Raw genomic sequence first — 23,964 nt, 5'->3', positions numbered from 1 at the left:
GAGAATACAGTCTATTGCTCCCTTTTATCAGCCATTTTATGGGAGAGGATGCCTGTAGGACAGGAGAATACAGTCTATTGCCCCCTGTTATCAGCCATTTCAGGGGAGGGGATGACTGTAGGACAGGAGAATACAGTCTATTGCCCCCTGTTATCAGCCATTTCAGAGGAGAGGATGACTGTAGGACAGGAGAATACAGTCTATTGCCCCTGTTATCAGCCATTTCAGGGGAGAGGATGACTGTAGGACAGGAGAATACAGTCTATTGCCCCCTGTTATCAGCCATTTCAGGGGGGAGGATGACTGTAGGACAGGAGAATACAGTCTATTGCCCCCTGTTATCAGCCATTTCAGGGGGGAGAGGATGACTATAGGACAGGAGAATACAGTCTATTGCTCCCTGTTATCAGCCATTTCAGAGGAGAGGATGACTGTAGGACAGGAGAATACAGTCTATTGCCCCCTGTTATCAGCCATTTCAGGGGAGAGGATGACTGTAGGACAGGAAAATACTATCTATTGCCCCCTGTTATCAGCCATTTCAGGGGAGAGGATGACTGTAGGACAGGAGAATACAGTCTATTGCCCCCTGTTATCAGCCATTTCAGTGGAGAGGATGACTGTAGGACAGGAGAATACAATCTATTGCCCCCCTGTTATCAGCCATTTCAGAGGAGAGGACGACTGTAGGACAGGAGAATACAGTCTATTGCTCCCTGTTATCAGCCATTTCAGGGGAGAGGATAACTTTAGGATAGAAGAATACAGTCTATTGCTACCTGTTATCTGCCATTTCAGGGGAGAGGATGACTGTAGGACAGGAGAATACAGTCTATTGCCCCCTGTTATCAGCCATGTCAGGGGAGAGGATGACTGTAAGACAGGAGAATACAGTCTATCGCCCCTGTTATCAGCCATTTCAGGGGAGAGGGTGACTGTAGGACAGGAGAATACAGTCTATTGCTCCCTGTTATCGGCCATTTCAGAGGTGAGGATGACTGTAGGACAGGAGAATGCAATCTATTGCTCCCTGTTATCAGCCATCTCAGGGGAGAGGATGACTGTAGGACAGGAGAATACAGTCTATTGCTCCCTGTTCTCAGCCATTTCAGGGGAGAGGATGACTGTAGGACAGGAGAATACAGTCTATTGCTCCCTGTTCTCAGCCATTTCAGGGGAGAGGATGACTGTAGGACAGGAGAATACAATCTATTGCTCCCTGTTATCAGCCATTTCAGGGGAGAGGATGACTGTAGGACAGGAGAATACAGTCTATTGCTCCCTGTTATCAGCCATTTCAGGGGAGAGGATAACTTTAGGACAGGAGAATACAATCTATTTCTCCCTGTTATCAGCCATTTTAGGCTGGGGAGAGGATGACTGTAGGACAGGAGAATACAATCTATATGTGCAACCTGCGGCTCTCCAGCTATTGTAAAACTACAACTCCCACCATGCCCTTCTGTAGGCTTATAGCTGTACGCTGTTTTGGAATTATGGGAGTTGTAGTTTGGCAACAGCTGGAGGGCCGCAGGTTGGGCTTGCCTGCTTTAGGCCTCTTGTACACGAATGTATGTCCTCCGAGATATACGGTCTGTGAGCGGGCCATATTTCCCGGGCGGCCTTGATCGTGCACGGAAGTAGGCAGCAGCATAGATTACAATGATGCTGTCCATGTCGGCCGCCCCCCACTCATATGATGTGTGAATGAGTGAATATAGTATAGGAAGTTGTACAGGATTTGAGGTTCCCACATTTGCTGTATATCGGGGTTGTAGGATCATGACTCCTTGTTAATAAAGGGGGCTGGAAACTGAGAGTGGGGTGCACATGAATTAGGGGTATAAAGAGTAGGTTAGCATTTGGGGGTCCCTCCATTACTTTTGATAAGATTGAGAATAATTTCCTAACTCATGACATTACACAGATATCTAAGGAATACAGCGGAGCAGAAGAGGTTAATGTTGTGCAGGGTTTGGGGGTTCAGTCTATTTTTGGGTGTCCTGGCCTGACCCGACTCCTGCTGTGTCAGGTGGAGCGGCAGGGGTTAATGCTGTGTGCAGGGGAGGGCAGTGTGTGGACATATTTGGATCCCCTGTAGGTTGGGCTGTCAGTCATTGGGGTGAGGGGGGTGTGGAGTCCTCCCCGGACGCCGGAGCAGTGCGGGCTCGGCAGTCAGTGGGGCAGCAGGGCACATGGTGGGCTCCGGCTGGCAGGACCATGAGTGACAGGAGGAGATGCCCGGGGGTCACTCTCAGCTCCAGGGCTCATGCGTTTTCGGTGGAGGCGCTGATCGGGGGGCACAAAAAAAGGAAACTTCGGGACTGGGAGCCGGACAAGGGCCTGGATCTCTCCATGGACGGACTGAGCCCACATGGGGACCTGGGGGAAGGAGAGGACGGGGGAGCCTGCCTGGACCTCAACCCCGGTGAGTGCCCGATCTGTGCCCCAAACCGTACTCTATACTGCCGCCTGGTACTATACCCCTATATACTGCCGCCTGGTACTATACCCCTATATACTGCCGCCTGGTACTATACCCCTATATACTGCCGCCTGGTACTATACCTCTATATACTGCCGCCTGGTACTATACCCCTATATACTGCCGCCTGGTACTATACCCCTATATACTGCCGCCTGGTACTATACCCCTATATACTGCTATCTGGTACTATACCCCTATATACTGCCGCCTGGTACTATACCCCTAAATACTGCTACCTGGTACTATACCCCTATATACTGCCGCCTGATACTATACCCCTATATACTGCTACCTGGTACTATACCCCTATATACTGCCGCCTGGTACTATACCCCTATATACTGCTACCTGGTACTATACCCCTATATACTGCCGCCTGGTACTATACCCCTATATACTGCCGCCTGATACTATACCCCTATATACTGCCGGCTGATACTATACCCCTATATACTGCCGGCTGATACTATACCCCTATATACTGCCGGCTGATACTATACCCCTATATACTGCCGCCTGATACTATACCCCTATATACTGCTACCTGGTACTATACCCCTATATACTGCCGCCTGGTACTATACCCCTATATACTGCTACCTGGTACTTTACCCATATATACTGCCGCCTGGTACTATACCCCTATATACTGCTACCTGGTACTATACTCCTATATACTGCCGCCTGATACTATACCCCTATATACTGCCCCCTGATACTATACCCCTATATACTGCTACCTGGTACTATACTCCTATATACTGCTGCCCGGTATTATATCCCTATATACTGCCGCCTGGTACTATACCCCTATATACTGCTACCCGGTACTATACTCCTATATGCTGCTGCCCGATACTATACCCCTATATACTGCCGCCTGGTACTATACCCCTATATACTGCCGCCTGATACTATAACCCTATATACTGCTGCCCGGTAGTATACTCCTATATACTGCCGCCTGATACTATACCCCTATACACTGCCCCCTGATACTATACCCTTATATACTGCAGCCTGATACTATGCTCCTATATACTTCTACCCGGTACTATACTCCTATATACTGCTGCCCGATATTATACCCCTATATACTGCTGCCTGGTACTAAAGCCCTATATACTGCCGCCTGATACTATACATCTATATACTGCTGCCTGATACTATACCCCTATATACTGCCGCCTGGTACTATACCCCTATATACTGCCGCCTGATACTATACCCCTATACACTGCCCCCTGATACTATACCGCTATATACTGCAGCCTGATACTATGCTCCTATATACTGCTACCCGGTACTATACTCCTATATACTACTGCCCGACATTATAGCCCTATATACCGCTGCCTGGTACCAAAGCCCTATATACTGCCGCCTGATACTATACATCTATATACTGCTGCCTGATACAATACTCCTATATACTGCAGCCTGGTATTATACCCCTATATACTGCTGCCCGGTATTATAGCCCTATATGCTGCTTCCCGATACTATACCACTATATACTGTCGCCTGATACTATACTCCTATATGCTGCTGCCCGGTACTATACTCCTATATACTGCTGCCTGGTATTATACCCCTATATACTGCTTCCTGATACTATACCCCTATATACTGCTGCCCGGTATTATACCCCTATATACTGATGCCTGATACTATACCCCTATATACTGCTGCCCGGTATTTACCTCTATATACTGCCTCATACTATAACCTTATATACTGCCGCCTGATACTATGTCCCTATATACTGCCACCTAATACTATACCCCTATATACTGCTGCCTGGTATTACACCCCTATATACTGCCGCCTGATACTATACCCCTATATACTGCTGTCTGATACTATACCCCTATATACTGCTGCCTGGTATTATACCCCTATATACTGCCGCCTGATACTATACCCCTATATACTGCTGCCCGGTACTATACCCCTATATACTGCTGCCTGGTATTACACCCCTATATACTGCCGCCTGATACTATACCCCTATATACTGCTGCCTGATACTATACCACTATACACTCCTGCCCAGTATTACACCTCTATATACTCCTGCCCGTTATTACACCCCTATATTTGGTCTTCTGGTATTGCACCTGCCTGGATTATACCACTATTATGGTTGTTTGTATTATTATACTAGTATTTTTTAACCCTATATGTGGCCGCTTGGTATTTTATTCCTGTATATTACTTTCTGGTATTATATTTCATAATGGGGCGGCCTGGTATTCTGCCCTATATACTCCTGCCCGGTGATGGTCTGGTTCTACCCCTGTATATGGTTATTACATGGTGTTACACCTTGGTATTATACATGTGGAGGTGCAGCTGACTGGTATCATATTATTATTATATGTGACTGCCTGGTAATGTATCTCATATCTGACCCTGGTGTATTATACTGTTACATATGACCCGTACAGCCGGCCCGGTATAATAACCTGTATACTATAGTGTCATACAGTAAGGCCTGGTAATGACAGTGTACACTGCTCCTAGACGTGAGCACTGTATACACTCCGGGGGTTATATTCCTATATGTGACTAGCCTGTACTATATATCATTATACCTGGATCCCGGCTTTTAGATTATTTTTGGATGTGGCTGCCCGGTATCATAATAGCATATGTTACTGATAAGTACTGTACCCTAATATCTGACTTTTCAGTATTATATCACAGCCCGATATTAATAAATGACTACCTGGCCGACTAGAATTATATTATTATATCTGACTGTCCGGTATTTTATTATTATATCTGTCTGTCCGGTATAATATTATTATATGTCTGTCCGGTATTATATCTGTCCGGTATTATATTATTATATCTGTCTGTCAGGTATTATATCTGTCTGTCCGGTATTATTATATCTGGCTGTCTGGTATTATATCATTATATTTGGCTGTCCGGTATTATATTATTATATCTGTCTGTCCGGTATAATATCTGTCTGTCCGGTTTTATTATATCTGTCTGTCCGGTATTATATCTGGCTGTCCAGTATTATTATATCTGGCTGTCCGGTATTATATTATTATATCTGGCTGTCCGGTATTATATTATTATATCTGTCTGTCCGGTATAATATCTGTCTGTCCGGTTTTATTATATCTGTCTGTCCGGTATTATATCTGGCTGTCCAGTATTATTATATCTGGCTGTCCGGTATTATATTATTATATCTGGCTGTCCGGTATTATATTATTATATCTGGCTGTCCGGTATTATATTATTATATCTGGCTGTCCGGTATTATATTATTATATCTGGCTGTCCGGTATAATATCTGTCTGTCCGGTTTTATTATATCTGTCTGTCCGGTATTATATCTGGCTGTCCAGTATTATTATATCTGGCTGTCCGGTATTATATTATTATATCTGGCTGTCCGGTATTATATTATTATATCTGGCTGTCTGGTATTATATCATTATATCTGGCTGTCCGGTATTATATTATTATATCTGGCTGTCCGGTATTATATCACTAAAGTATATGTGACTGCCTGGTATTATATTATTATATGTGACCGGTATTATGTTCTTATGTGACTGCTCTGTTCTCACAGCCAGGCTGCCCCTCTCGGCTGGAGCCTCTGCCCCGGGCTCTGTATTATCAGTGCTGGTGTCTGAGGGGGAGCAGCAGCAGGACCGGGAGTGTCTGAGGGGGAGCAGCAGCAGGACCGGGGGTGTCTGAGGGGGAGCAGCAGCAGGACCTGTGGTGTCTGAGGGGGAGCAGCAGCAGGACCTGTGGTGTCTGAGGGGGAGCAGCAGCAGGACCGGGGGTGTCTGAGGGGGAGCAGCAGCAGGGCCGGGGGTGTCTGAGGGGAGCAGCAGCAGGACCGGGGGTGTCTGAGGGGGAGCAGCAGCAGGACCGGGGGAGTCTGAGGGGGAGCAGCAGCAGGGCCGGGGGTGTCTGAGGGGGAGCAGCAGCAGGACCGGGGGTGTCTGAGGGGGAGCAGCAGCAGGACCGGGGGTGTCTGAGAGGGAGCAGCAGCAGGGCCGGGGGTGTCTGAGAGGGAGCAGCAGCAGGACCGGGGGTGTCTGAGGGGGAAGAGCAGCAGGACCGGGGGTGTCTGAGGGGGAGCAGCAGCAGGAGTGGGGGTGTCTGGGAGGGAGCAGCAGGGCTGGGGGTGTCTGAGGGGGAGCAGCAGCAGGGCATGGGGTGTCTGAGGGGGAGAAGCAGCAGGGCCTGGGGTGTCTGAGAGGGAGCAGCAGCAGGGCCTGGGGTGTCTGAGGGGGAGCAGCAGCAGGGCATGGGATGTCTGAGGGGGAGAAGCAGCAGGGCCTGGGGTGTCTGAGAGGGAGCAGCAGCAGGGCCTGGGGTGTGTGAGGGGGAGCAGCAGCAGGACCTGTGGTGTCTGAGGGGGAGCAGCAGCAGGACCGGAGGTGTCTGAGGGGGAGCAGCAGCAGGACCTGGGGTGTCTGAGGGGGAGCAGCAGCAGGGCCTGGGGTGTGTGAGAGGGAGCAGCAGCAGGGCCGGGGGTGTCTGAGGGGGAGCAGCAGCAGGACCGGGAGTGTCTGAGGGGGAGCAGCAGCAGGACCGGGAGTGTCTGAGGGGGAGCAGCAGCAGGACCGGGGGTGTCTGAGGGGGAGCAGCAGCAGGACCGGGGGTGTCTGAGGGGGAGCAGCAGCAGGACCGGGGGTGTCTGAGGGGGAGCAGCAGCAGGACCGGGGCACACAATATACAGTGCAAAATACATAAAACACATATATATAATAACACGTACAGCACACAATATACAGTGCAAAATACATAAAACACAGGTATATAATAACACGTACAGTGCAAAATACATAAAACACGGGTGTATAATAATATGTCTCAACAAAAACCACACGTAAAATCTATACATACTTCATTTCATTTTAAAAGGACATCCAATCAGTTCTAACGTATTCCACAAGATGCAGCGCAGGCTAACCCTGTGGATAGCCTCTCACCTCACAAGCTCTAGGTCTTATAACCCCCAGAACAGTCTAGGTTACTATTCCATGTGTCTGTTTGCTGCGTACATATACGTTTGATTTGCACTTTAAAATGCTCAAATCAGCAGAAAATGTTGGACAAGGCTGGAGGGCTGTGATGTCAGTAGGACTGTGGTCCTCTAACCTTCACTACTATTCCGAGGTCCCAGCATCTATACAAGTTGCTGGGGACTATTGCCTGTACCGCTACCAGTTCCACATTCATTATTATATGTTTTGGGGGTTTATAAGACCTAGAGCTTGTGAGGTGAGAGGCTATCCACAGGGGGCTGCGCTGTTAGAACTGATTTGATGTCCTTTTAAAATGAAATAAAGTATGTATAGATTTTATTTTGGTTTTCTGTATTTGGTGATCTGTGCATCACTTATGTTTTTTGGGTTATCATGCAATAAAATGTACAGCACACAATATACAGTGCAAAATACACAAAACACACGTGTATAACATGTACAGCACACAATAGACAGTGCAAAATACACAAAACACACGTGTATAACATGTACAGCACACAATAGACAGTGCAAAATACACAAAACACACGTGTATAACATGTACAGCACACAATAGACAGTGCAAAATACACAAAACACACGTGTATAACATGTACAGCACACAATATACAGTACAAAATACACAAAACACACGTGTATAACATGTACAGCACAAAATATACAGTGCAAAATACACAAAACACAGGTATATAATAACATGTACAGCACACAATATACAGTGCAAAATACATAAAACACAGGTATATAACACGTACAGCACACAATATACAGTGCAAAATACACAAAACACACGTGTATAACATGTACAGCACACAATATACAGTGCAAAATACATAAAACACAGGTATATAATAACACGTACAGCACACAATATACAGTGCAAAGTACACAAAACACACGTATATAATAACACGTACAGCACACAATATACAGTGCAAAATACACAAAACACAGGTATATAATAACACGTACAGCACACAATATACAGTGCAAAATACATAAAACACACGTGTATAATAACACGTACAGCACACAATATACAGTGCAAAATACACAAAACACACGTATATAATAACATGTACAGCACACAATACACAGTGCAAAATACATAAAACACACGTATATAATAACATGGACAGCACACAATACACAGTGCAAAATACATAAAACACAGGTATATAATAACATGTACAGCGCAAAATACACAAAACACAGGTATATAATAATAACACGTACAGCACACAATATACAGTGCAAAATACACAAAACACACGTATATAAAAACACATACAGCACAATATACAGTGCAAAATACACAACACACATGTATATAATAACACGTACAGCACACAATATACAGTGCAAAATACACAACACACAAGTATATAATAACATGTACAGCACACAATATACAGTGCAAAATACATAAAACACAAGTATATAATAACACGTACAGCACACAATATACAGTGCAAAATACATAAAACACACGTATATAATAACACGTACAGCACACAATATACAGTGCAAAATACACAACACAAAAGTATATAACATGTACAGCACACAATATACAGTGCAAAATACATAAAACACAAGTATATAATAACACGTACAGCACACAATATACAGTGCAAAATACATAAAACACACGTATATAATAACACGTACAGCACACAATATACAGTGCAAAATACACAACACACAAGTATATAATAACACGTACAGCACACAATATACAGTGCAAAATACACAACACACAAGTATATAATAACATGTACAGCACACAATATACAGTGCAAAATACATAAAACACAAGTATATAATAACACGTACAGCACACAATATACAGTGCAAAATACATAAAACACACGTATATAATAACACATACAGCACACAATAGACAGTGCAAAATACATAAAACACACGTATATAATAACACATACAGCACACAATATACAGTGCAAAATACATAAAACACAGGTATATAATAACATGTACAGCACACAATATACAGCGCAAAATACATAAAACACAGGTATATAATAACATGTACAGCACACAATATACAGTGCAAAATACACAAAACACAGGTATATAATAACATGTACAGCACACAATATACAGTGCAAAATACACAAAACACAGGTATATAATAACACGTACAGCACACAATATACAGTGCAAAATACATAAAACACAGGTATATAATAACACGTACAGCACACAATATACAGTGCAAAATACACCTGTATAATAACACGCACAGCACACAATATACAGTGCAAAATACATAAAACACGTATATTATATGGCTACTTTCGAACCTGCGTTAGGTGCGGATCCGTTTGGTATCTGCACAGACGGATCCGCACCTATAATGCAAACGCTTGTATCCGTTCAGAATGGATCCGTTTGCATTACCATGAAAAAAAATAAAAATAAAAGATATATTATATTTTTTTTCATGATAATGCAAACGGATACGTTTTGACTTACATTGAAAGTCAATGGGAGGCGGATCTGTTTTCAATTGCACCATATTGTGTCAGTAAAAACGGATCCGTCCCCATTGGCTTACATTGTAAGTCAGGACGGATCCGTTTGGCTCAGTTTCGTCAGACGGACACCAAAACGCTGCAGGCGGCCTCCAGAGCGGAATGGAGGCTGAACGGAGGCAAACTGATGCATTCTGAACGGATCCTTATCCATTCAGAATGCATTGGGGCTGAACTGATCTGTTATGGGCCGCTTGTGGAAGCCTTGAAACGGATCTCACAGGCGGACCCAGAAACGCCAGTGTGAAAGTAGCCCTACACGTACAGCACACAATATACAATGCAAAATACACAAAACACAGGTATATAATAACACGTACAGCACACAATATACAATGCAAAGTACACAAAACACAGGTATATAATAACACGTACAGCACACAATATACAATGCAAAGTACACAAAACACAGGTATATAATAACACGTACAGCACACAATATACAATGCAAAGTACACAAAACACAGGTATATAATAACACGTACAGCACACAATATACAATGCAAAGTACACAAAACACACGTATATAATAACACGTACAGCACACAATATACAATGCAAAGTACACAAAACACAGGTATATAATAACACGTACAGCACACAATATACAGTGCAAAATACACAAAACACACGTATATAATAACACGTACAGCACACAATATACAGTGCAAAATACATAAAACACAGGTATATAATAACACGTACAGCACACAATATACAGTGCAAAATACATAAAACACAGGTATATAATAACACGTACAGCACACAATATACAGTGCAAAGTACATAAGACACGTATATAATAACATGTACAGCACACAATATACAGTGCAAAATACATAAAACACACGTATATAATAACACGTACAGCACACAATATACAATGCAAAGTACACAAAACACACGTATATAATAACACGTACAGCACACAATATACAGTGCAAAATACATAAAACACAGGTATATAATAACACATACAGCACACAATATACAGTGCAAAATACATAAAACACAGGTATATAATAACACGTACAGCACACAATATACAGCGCAAAATACATAAAACACAGGTATATAACACGTACAGCACACAATATACACTGCAAAATACATAAAACACACGTATATAATAACACGTACAGCACACAATATACAGCGCAAAATACATAAAACACAGGTATATAATAACACATACAGCACACAATATACAGTGCAAAGTACATAAGACACGTATATAATAACATGTACAGCACACAATATACAGTGCAAAGTACATAAGACACGTATATAATAACATGTACAGCACACAATATACAGTGCAAAATACATAAAACACACGTATATAATAACACGTACAGCGCACAATATACACTGCAAAATACATAAAACACAGGTATATAATAACACGTACAGCACACAATATACACTGCAAAATACATAAAACACACGTATATAATAACACGTACAGCACACAATATACAGCGCAAAATACACAAAACACACGTATATAATAACACGTACAGCACACAATATACAGTGCAAAATACATAAAACACACGTATATAATAACACGTACAGCACACAATATACAGTGCAAAATACATAAAACACACGTATATAATAACATGTACAGCACACAATATACAGTGCAAAATACATAAAACACACGTATATAATAACACGTACAGCACACAATATACAGCGCAAAATACATAAAACACACGTATATAATAACACGTACAGCACACAATATACAGTGCAAAATACATAAAACACACGTGTATAATAACACGTACAGCACACAATATACAGTGCAAAATACATAAAACACACGTATATAATAACATGTACAGCACACAATATACAGTGCAAAATACATAAAACACACGTATATAATAACACGTACAGCACACAATATACAATGCAAAATACACAAAACACAGGTATATAATAACATGTACAGCGCAAAATACATAAAACACAGGTATATGATAACACGTACAGCACACAATATACAGTGCAAAATACATAAAACACAGGTATATAATAACACGTACAGCACACAATATACAGTGAAAAATACATAAAACACAGGTATATAATAACACGTACAGCACACAATACACAGTGCAAAATATATAAAACACAGGTATATAATAACACGTACAGCACACAATATACAGTGCAAAATACATAAAACACAGGTATATAACACGTACAGCACACAATATACAGTGCAAAGTACATAAAACACACGTATATAATAACACGTACAGCACACAATATACAGCGCAAAATACATAAAACACAGGTATATAATAACACATACAGCACACAATATACAGCGCAAAATACATAAAACACAGGTATATAATAACACGTACAGCACACAATATACAGCGCAAAATACATAAAACACACGTATATAATAACACGTACAGCACACAATATACAGTGCAAAATACATAAAACACACGTATATAATAACACGTACAGCACACAATATACAATGCAAAATACACAAAACACACGTATATAATAATACGTACAGCACACAATATACAGTGCAAAGTACATAAAACACAGGTATATAATAACACGTACAGCACACAATATACAGTGCAAAATACATAAAACACAGGTATATAATAACACGTACAGCACACAATATACAGTGCAAAATACATAAAACACACGTATATAATAACACGTACAGCACACAATATACAGTGAAAAATACATAAAACACACGTATATAATAACACGTACAGCACACAATACACAGTGCAAAATACATAAAACACACGTATATAATAACACGTACAGCACACAATATACAATGCAAAATACACAAAACACAGGTATATAATAACACGTACAGCACACAATACACAGTGCAAAATACATAAAACACAGGTATATAATAACACGTACAGCACACAATATACAGTGCAAAATACATAAAACACAGGTATATAATAACACGTACAGCACACAATATACACTGCAAAATACATAAAACACAAGTATATAATAACACGTACAGCACACAATATACAGTGCAAAATACATAAAACACAGGTATATAATAACACGTACAGCACACAATATACAGCGCAAAATACATAAAACACAGGTATATAATAACACGTACAGCACACAATATACACTGCAAAATACATAAAACACAAGTATATAATAACACGTACAGCACACAATATACAGTGCAAAATACATAAAACACAGGTGTATAACACGTACAGCACACAATATACAGTGCAAAATACATAAAACACAGGTATATAATAACACGTACAGCACACAATATACAGCGCAAAATACATAAAACACAGGTATATAATAACATGTACAGCACACAATATACAGTGCAAAATACATAAAACACAGGTATATAATAACACGTACAGCACACAATATACAGTGAAAAATACATAAAACACAGGTATATAATAACACGTACAGCACACAATATACAGTGAAAAATACATAAAACACACGTATATAATAACACGTACAGCACACAATATACAGGGCAAAATACATAAAACACAGGTATATAATAACACGTACAGCACACAATATACAGTGCAAAATACATAAAACACAGGTATATAATAACACATACAGCACACAATACACAGTGCAAAATATATAAAACACAGGTATATAATAACACGTACAGCACACAATATACAGTGCAAAATACATAAAACACAGGTGTATAACACGTACAGCACACAATATACAGTGCAAAATACATAAAACACACGTGTATAATAACATGTACAGCACACAATATACAGCGCAAAATACATAAAACACAGGTATATAATAACACGTACAGCACACAATATACAGTGCAAAATACATAAAACACAGGTGTATAACACGTACAGCACACAATATACAGTGCAAAATACATAAAACACAGGTATATAATAACACGTACAGCACACAATATACAGCGCAAAATACATAAAACACACGTATATAATAACACGTACAGCACACAATATACAGCGCAAAATACACAAAACACACGTATATAATAACACGTACAGCACACAATATACAGTGCAAAATACATAAAACACAGGTATATAATAACATGTACAGCGCAAAATACATAAAACACAGGTATATAATAACACGTACAGCACACAATATACAGTGCAAAATACATAAAACACACGTGTATAATAACATGTACAGCACACAATATACAGCGCAAAATACATAAAACACAGGTATATAATAACACGTACAGCACACAATATACAGTGCAAAATACATAAAACACAGGTGTATAACACGTACAGCACACAATATACAGTGCAAAATACATAAAACACAGGTATATAATAACACGTACAGCACACAATATACAGCGCAAAATACATAAAACACACGTATATAATAACACGTACAGCACACAATATACAGCGCAAAATACACAAAACACACGTATATAATAACACGTACAGCACACAATATACAGTGCAAAATACATAAAACACAGGTATATAATAACATGTACAGCGCAAAATACATAAAACACAGGTATATAATAACACGTACAGCACACAATATACAGTGCAAAATACATAAAACACAGGTATATAATAACATGTACAGCACACAATATACAGTGCAAAATACATAAAACACACATATATAATAACACGTACAGCACACAATATACAGTGCAAAATACATAAAACACACATATATAATAACACGTACAGCACACAATATATATATTATTTTTATGCTCTTATATAGCGGTACTATATTCCGCAGCGCATTACAGACATTATCATCCAAACTGTCCCCAATGGGGCTCACAATCTAAGGTCCCTATCAGTCTGTCTTTGGAGTGTGGGAGGAAATCGGCGAACCCAGGGGAAACCCACGCAAACATGCGAAGAACATACAAACTCCATGCAGATGTTGTTCTTGGTCGGATATATACAGTGCAAAATACATAAGACACACGTATATTATAACATGTATAGCACACAATACACAGTGCAAAATCCATAAAACACGTGTATAATAACGTATACAGCACACAATATAAAGTGCAAAATACATAAAACACGTGTATAATAACATATACAGCACACAATATACAGCGCAAAATACATAAAAAAACACCTATATAACATGTACAGCACACAATATACAAAGTAAAATACATTAAACACATGTATATTATAACATGTACAGCACACAATATACAGTGCAAAATCCATAAAACACAGGTATATAATAGGCCTGCACAATATATCGCCAAAGCAATCGCAATGGCAATTAATCGCCATATCGCAATCGCCAATTGGCCGACCCAAAAATGCTGCAATTATATTATCATATTTTTCGCTTTATAAGACAAACTCCCCCCCCCCCAAAAGTGGGGGGGAAATGGCAGTGCGCCTTATAAAGCGATGGTTGACTTTTTACGCGGTTGACACGGATGTATCGCCGGCCGCTATGCTGCACAGCGCGTCCGGCGATACATCAGTTACAGTGCGGGGAGGGAGGAGGGGCTGGAGGCAAGTCGTTATTTTAATGAACAAATGTTCTTTTATTTATTCTATTTTATTTCTCTGTTCTGTGCAGCGCTATTAAGAAAATCGCAAGTTTTGTATTTTGTACTTTTGCAGTAATGCAAATATGTTATTTAATTTAGTAAAAGATGTTTTATTTTGAAAAACACTGTGCATTTCAGTTCTGGAGTTAAGCATAACTACATTTCAGCATTATTAGTAATTTCTCTGTGCTTTTGCCTTGAAAATCCAAGCAAATAGACCTCTAGCACAATTCCCTTAAAATATCGCATCGCATACCGTTATCGCAATTTTTAGGGCCCTAATCGCAATTGCACAAAATTCCCATATCGTGCAGCCCTAGTATATAATAACACGTACAGCACACAATATACAGCGCAAAATACATAAACACGTATATAATAACATGTACAGCACACAATATACAGCGCAAAATACATAAAACACGCATATAATAACACGTACAGCACAGAATATACAGTGCAAAATACATAAAACACAGGTATATAATAACACGTACAGCACACAATATACAGCGCAAAATACATAAACACGTATATAATAACATGTACAGCACACAATACACAGTGCAAAATACATAAAACACGCATATAATAACACGTACAGCACATAATATACAGTGCAAAATACATAAGACACATTTGTATAATAACACGTACAGCACACAATATACAGTGCAAAATACATAAAACACATATATAATAACACGTACAGCACACAATATACAGTGCAAAATACATAAAACACATATATAATAACACGTACAGCACACAATATACAGTGCAAAATACATAAAACACATATATAATAACACGTACAGCACACAATATACAGTGCAAAATACATAAAACACGTATATAATAACACGTACAGCACACAATATACAATGCAAAATACATAAAACACATATATAATAACACATACAGCACACAATACACAGTGCAAAATACATAAAACACATATATAATAACACGTACAGCACACAATATACAGTGCATAAAACATGTATATAATAACACGTACAGCACACAATATACAGCGCAAAATACATAAAACACATATATAATAATACATACAGCACACAATATACAGTGCAAAATACATAAAACATAGGTATATAATAGCATGTACAGCACACAATATACAGTGCAAAATACATAAAACATAGGTATATAATAACACGTACAGCACACAATACACAGTGCAAAGTACACAAAACACATATATAATAACACATACAGCACACAATATACAGTGCAAAATACATAAAACACACATTATATAAAGCATAGCTCATAACATAAAACAGTTACAATGCAACATACAAGACACACATAATCCAGGATGTTAGGCTGCGCAAAGGATTGAGTAGTTACACTCTTTTCCCTATATACTCTGCTTTTTATTGGCCGTACTATTTATACTCCTACTGATAGGAAACATAGATTGTGAGCCCCATTGGGGACAGCCAGTGATGAGAATGTCTGTACAGCGCTGTGGAATATGTCAGTGATATATAGTGATGAGAATGTCTGTACATCGCTGTGGAATATGTCAGTGATATATAAGTGATGAGAATGTCTGTACAGCGCTGTGGAATATGTCAGTGATATATAAGTGATGAGAATGTCTGTACAGCACTGTGGAATATGTCAGAGATATATAAGTGATGAGAATGTCTGTACAGTGCTGTGGAATATGTCAGTGATATATAAGGGATGAGAATGTCTGTACAGCGCTGTGGAATATGTCAGTGATATATAAGTGATGAGAATGTCTGTACAGCGCTGTGGAATATGTCAGTGATATGTGTGTAAAATAAATAAAATCAATAAATCATACATCCAGGGCTCTGTACTAGGGCATACACTGAGGTCTGTTCTCCCACACTCCATCATATTTTTAGCTCTATACTGGAATGAGTACTATTATATTCTGCTCTTTACTGGACCATCTTATCCTATTCTCTGCTATAGCGCGGCTCATACTGTGACACTCTATGCTGAGCCCTATACTCCGCTCTGTACTCCTATAATCACCCTGATGTATAATATACTTCTATGCCAACAGATACAGGTTATAATCACCCTGATGTATAATATACTTCTATGCCTACAGATACACGAGGTTATGTACCGATTATTTATATATGGATAATAGTGTGTGATCCTGTGATATAAGCACAGAACAGGCATCATTAACTTGATAATCACAGTGTATAGTTTTACGGAGAGTTTATAATGACAATGATAATTAATATACAAAGTGTATAATCAGTCATTTATAATATAGCTCATAATATTAATGGTATATAATATATACAGGGAATGTATAATTACAGTAATATAGGAGCTGTGTAAGGGTACTTTCACACTAGCGTTTTTCTTTTCCGGCATAGAGTTCCGTCACAGGGGCTCTATACCGGAAAAGAACTGATCAGGCATATCCCCATGCATTCTGAATGGAGAGTAATCCGTTCAGTTTGCATCAGGATGTCTTCAGTTCAGTCGTTTTGACTGATCAGGCAAAAGAGAAAACCGTAGCATGCTACGGTTTTTTCTCCGGCGAAAAAAACTGAAGACATGCCTGAACGCCGGATCCGGCATTTTTTCCCATAGGAATGTATTAGCGCCGGATCCGGCATTCAGAATACCGGAATGCCGGATCCGTCGTTCCGGCATGCGCATGCGCAGATCGGTAAAAATGCGAAAAATGTACAAGACGGATCCGTCGGTCCGCATGACAAGCGGAGAGACGGATCCGTCCTTGCAATGCATTTGTGAGACGGATCCGCATCCGGATCCGTCTCACAAATGCTTTCAGGCAGCAGCAGATCGGCGGATCCGGCGGCCAGTTCCGACGACGGAACTGCCCGCCGGATCACACTGCCGCAAGTGTGAAAGTAGCCTAAGAATTCTATATAATATCCGGGGCGTTTATGTCACACACACTGCGGTGATATAGAGTATACAGGCAGTATAACATCACAGTGCCATATATGCGGTATTATATACAGGGTGTGTCCGCCTATATATATATATATATTTATTATTTTTTCTGTGTGGGGATTCGCTCTGGTAGGCAGGGTGAGCGGATGCAGTACAGAGGCAAAAAACTGTTTGTAAAGCAAAACTTCAGTGTTTATTCACACACAAGGCAAACACAAAACGACACTTTGCAGTCTTGGTGTTAGTTCACACAATGGAAAGTCCACAGAACAAAAATCACCTTGTTGGCAGTTCAATCTACAGCAGGCTGTAGGGGGCCTGTTTCCCCCAGCGTGCGTCTCTCAGTCCTCCAACATGGCACAAAACCTCAGATCCCAAAAACAGAGACTCAGCTGCTGAGCCCAGCTGCCTATTAAAGGACAGCCAGGTGCTGCCAAAACCCGGACCGGCACTTAAACTCCGGTCCGATATTTGACCTCACCTGGCTGAAAACCAGCCCAGCCGCACATGTTGGGAGGAAAATACCTGCCTTCCAGACAAAAACCCTCGCTGTGTCACATACCCCCTCTTCCTTTGTTCAACCCTGAGGGCGTGAACACACGCCAGACAGTGTACCAGGCACAGGGCATCCTCGTTTCCCTGTAACCGGCCTGCCCTGTGTTCCACTGAAAACTTAAAGTTTTGACAGGTGACGCGGACATTTCTGTCCTTGGCCTGGCTCATCCATTTGATAGGGGAGTGGTCGGTCACCAGGCGGAACTTTCTCCCTCAACAAATAATAGCGGAGAGACTCGAGTGCCCATTTGATGGCCAGGCACTCTCTCTTCACTATCCTATACCCGGTCTCGGCTGGGGTAAGTGTCACGGTCCCTCAGGTGACTGATGTCAGGAGATCGGGGAGACTGGCTGAGCGTGGAGGAATCTAAGGCTGGGTTCACACGGGCGTTGCAGGAAAATGCAAGATCTTTCCCCGCGAGTGCAAAGCGTTTTAATGCATTTTACACACACGTGAGAAAAATCGGCATGTTTGGTACCCAGACCTGAACTCGGACTTCTTCACAGAAGTTCAGGTTTGGGTTAGGTGTAGTGCAGATTTTATTATTTTCCCTTATAACATGGTTATAAGGGAAAATTATAGCATTCTTAATACAGAATGCTTAGTAAAATAGGGATGGAGGGGTTAAAAAATAAATTAAAAAATAATTTAACTCACCTCATCCACTTGTTCGCACAGCCTGGCTTCTCCTCTGTCTTCTTCTTTGATGCCCAGGAGAAAAAGGACCTGTGGTGACGTCACTGCGCTCATCACATGGTCCATCACATGATCCATCACCATGGATCTGGGGAGGCCCCGTAGCCCCGCCCAAAAAATATAACCTGTCCTATTTTTGTCCGTTTTGCGGACAAGAATAGGCAGTTATATCAATGGCTGTCCGTGCCGTTCCGTAAATTGCGGTACGTACACGGACGCCATCTGTGTTTTGCGGATCCGCAATTTGCAGACCCCAAAACACACAATGGTTGTGTGCATGTAGCCTAAGGATGATGCACAGTCTTGGGCTTTTTCTCTGCCGACTGGATCACCGTCCCTCTAATTGGTAGATGAGTGTTTTAGAGCCTTGGGTCTTATTTATGATGAACCGGATTGGATCTCTCAGGCTGAGACCAAGTTACGTGGTTTACAGCAGGGAGAACGCTCCGTGAAAATCTATTGCTCTGAATTTAGGAGATGGGCTACGGATACGGTATGGAATGATCCTGCTCTCCGTAGCCAGCTCTGTCAGGGTCTAACTGAGAGGCTGCAGAACGCGTTGGCCTTTCATGAAAAACCTCAGTCATTGGAAGCAGCCATGTCCCTTGCTGTACGTCTGGATAGACGCCTGTGGGGGAGATCTAAGGGTCCTCACCCTCAGGACGTACTGTCAAATTTGACACTTATGGTAAAGAGACACCTGTGGATACGCCTTGTGAGGAGCCTATGCAGTTGGGGGGAGCTACTCCTGGGGCTGCTGGTAAGAGCTCTGGTCATATGAAGGGAGTCCGTACAGTCAGCGTCAAGGTGTAAACAAAAAAAAAAAAAACGCTTAATCCCCAAATTACTATTAGTGGTGTGGGTGGGGAGCAAGAAAACTTACTTTTGTCATTTACTGGTAGTACCCAATTTCTTCTGTCTGCCGAGGTTGCGCTAGAGTCCAAAACTGTGGAAATCAAGGTATTTATCGACAGTGGGGCAGGAGTTAACCTGATTGATGGACAGTTTGTTCGTATTCATGGGTTGACTAATAACGCACTAGAGAAAAACATTTCTGTCTTTGCAATTGATTCTGCACCTCTTACCCCAAAAATACCTGTCGCAGGTGGTAAATGACATCCATTTAAGAGTGGGCGATTTCCATCAGGAATCTGTCTCGTGTTATGTGTTGGAGGGTCTGCCTGCTTCGTTGGTTTTCGGATAACCATGGTTAAGCAAACATAACCCTACCATCAACTGGCAAGCGATTCTTGATAGCGATATTCCTGTTTTCTGAGAGTGGTAACCAGGAGTTACCCCCGCATCCGGAGTATGACTGTCCCGTCAATCTTATTCCTGGAGCTAAACTGCCCAAAACTCGGTTGTATAATCTTTCGGAGCCAGAGTATATCACCGATAGCTTGGCGAAGGGTCCTATCAGACCATCCAAATCCCCAGTGGCTACTGGATTTGTCTTAGTAAAAAAAAAAAAAAAAAAGACGGTACCCTTAGACCATGTCTGGACTTCCGTGAGCTTAACCGTATTACCGTCCGTGATCCTTACTCCCTTCCTTTAATTCCGGATTCTGGATCTGAGGGGGGCATATAATTTGGTAAGGATCAAAGAGGGAGACGAATTGAAGACTGCCTTTAATACCCCTGAGGGTCATTTTGAGAATCTGGTCATGCCTTTTGGGTTAACCAATGCTCCAGCGTTTTTTCAATACTTTGTCAATGACATCATTAATCATCTGGTGGGGAGATTTGTTGTTGTAAATCTGGATGACTAATTTATTCTCCAGACATGGAGACTCATCAGCATCATGTGAGACAGGTGTTACAGATCCTAAGAGACAATAAATTGTATGAGAAGATGGAAAAATGTGTGTTTTTGCTGCTCAGGAAGTGCAATTCCTGGGTTACCTGCTCTCATCCTTAGGTTTTCGTATGGATCCCGAGAAAGTCCGTGCAGTGTTGGACTGGGATCGACCCGAAAATCTGAAAGCGCTTATGCGGTTTTTGGGATTCACCAACTACTACCGTAAATTTGTCTTGAACTATTCGAATGTGGTTAAACCTTTTAACTCTGGTCTGAGGCGGCATTACAAGCCTTTTCTGCTGTGAAGGTATGTTTTGCTTCCGCCCCTATTCTGGTGCAACCGAGCGTGTCTCAGCCATTCATTGTAGAGGTTGACGCATCCGAGGTAGGGGTGGGAGCACTTTTGTCGCAAGGTCCTTCACCTAGTAAATGGCACCCATGTGCTTTCTTCTCTAAGAAACTCTCGACTGCTGAAAGAAATTATGATGTAGGTAATAAGGAATTGCTGGGCAGTAAGTTGGCTTTTGAAGAATGGCGCCATTGGTTGAAAGGAGCAATTCATCCTATTACAGTAATTACTGATCACAAAAATTTGGCTTACCTTGAGTCGGCTAAACGACTGAACCCAAGGCAGGCCAGATGGTCGCTGTTTTTCACCAGGTTTAACTTCATTGTCACCTTCCGCCCTGGGGTTAAGAATGTCAAGGCGGATGCTTTGTCACGCAGCTTTCCTGGGGGGCGGGTGATTCTAAAGATCCTAGTCCTATTTTGTCTGAAGGGGTAATCATATCTGCCCAATATCCTGATCTTGAGGCTAAGGTGTTGGAGGCCCAAGAGGATGCACCGGACTCTTGTCCTCCAGGGAAATTGTTTGTTCCCTCAGAGTTACGTCACAAGGTATTTGAGGAACATCACTGTACTGTCTTGGCTGTACACCCTGGGAGTAGATCCACCGTCAATCTCATCTCGCGCAAATTTTGATGGCCGGTGACACATACTCGGCCTTCTGGATCTCTTCTTCCATTACCCATCCCGTCCAGACCTTGGGCGCATTTGTCCATGGACTTTATCACAGATTTACCAAATTCTTTGGGAAAAACTGTGATCCTGTGGTAGTTGGTTTAGCAAAATGGTGCATTTTATAGCATTGCCTGCTCTACCCAATGCCAAAACTCTTGCACAAGTGTTTGTCGATAACATCGTGAAACTACATGGCATTCCCTCTGATGTGGTGTCTGATCGTGGGACTCAGTTTGTTTCCAGATTCTGGAAAGCGTTCTGTACTTGACTGGGGGTACAATTGTCCTTTTATTCGGCTTTTCATCCTCAGTCGAACAGACAGACGGAGCGCACCAATCAGAATCTGGAGACTTACTTGAAATGTTTTGTTTCGGAGAACCAGGAGGAGTGGTCTTCATTCTTGTCGTTAGCTGAGTTTGCCATTAATAACCGTAGACAGGAGTCCACTGATAAGTCGCCGTTTTTCGGGGCACATGGATTCCATCCGCAGTTATACACTTTTCAGGTTCTCAAACTTCCGGTGTTCCTGAGGAGGAACGATTTTCCTCTTCTTTGTCTTCAATTTGGCAGAAAATTCTAAATAACCTGAAAAAGATGGGCAACAGGTAGAGGCGTGTCAGATAATATACAGATACTATGACCCCCATCATGTCCTGACACCCTGTATAAGTCTATAGTCGACCTGTATATGTGGTGTCAGATAATATACAGATACTATGACCCCCATCATGTCCTGACACCCTGTATAAGTCTATAGTCGACCTGTATATGTGGTGTCAGATAATATACAGATACTATGACCCCCATCATGTCCTGACACCCTGTATAAGTCTATAGCCGACCTGTATATGTGGTGTCAGATAATATACAGATACTATGACCCCCATCATGTCCTGACACCCTGTATATTGTCTATAGCCGACCTGTATATGTGGTGTCAGATAATATACAGATACTATGACCCCCATCATGTCCTGACACCCTATATAAGTCTATAGCCGACCTGTATATGTGGTGTCAGATAATATACAGATACTATGACCCCCATCATGTCCTGACACCCTTTATTAGTCTATAGCCGACCTGTATATGTGGTGTCAGATAATATACAGATACTATGACCCCCATCATGTCCTGACACCCTGTATAAGTCTATAGCCGACCTGTATATGTGGTGTCAGATAATATACAGATACTATGACCCCCATCATGTCCTGACACCCTATAGAAGTCTATAGCCGACCTGTATATGTGGTGT

At 41.4% G+C, this 23,964-nt stretch overlaps 1 protein-coding gene across 1 annotated transcript in view; it reads left to right on the top strand.

Moving 5' to 3' along the window:
• The first annotated feature begins 2,139 nt into the window (after positions 1-2,139).
• TBX15 (T-box transcription factor 15) overlaps positions 2,140-23,964 on the top strand; it is a 101,007-nt gene continuing 79,182 nt past the window's right edge. The window contains exon 1 of the mRNA XM_044272921.1: positions 2,140-2,428. Coding sequence (XP_044128856.1) covers positions 2,221-2,428 — 208 coding nt within the window. The 5' untranslated portion in view covers positions 2,140-2,220. The remainder of the gene's footprint in view (positions 2,429-23,964) is intronic.

The sequence above is a fragment of the Bufo gargarizans genome, unplaced genomic scaffold, assembly GCF_014858855.1.
Source record: "Bufo gargarizans isolate SCDJY-AF-19 unplaced genomic scaffold, ASM1485885v1 fragScaff_scaffold_228_pilon, whole genome shotgun sequence".
NCBI lineage: Eukaryota > Metazoa > Chordata > Amphibia > Anura > Bufonidae > Bufo > Bufo gargarizans.
The sequence above is the reverse complement of the archived record's forward strand: the minus strand, read 5'-3'. Positions and strand labels throughout refer to the sequence as shown.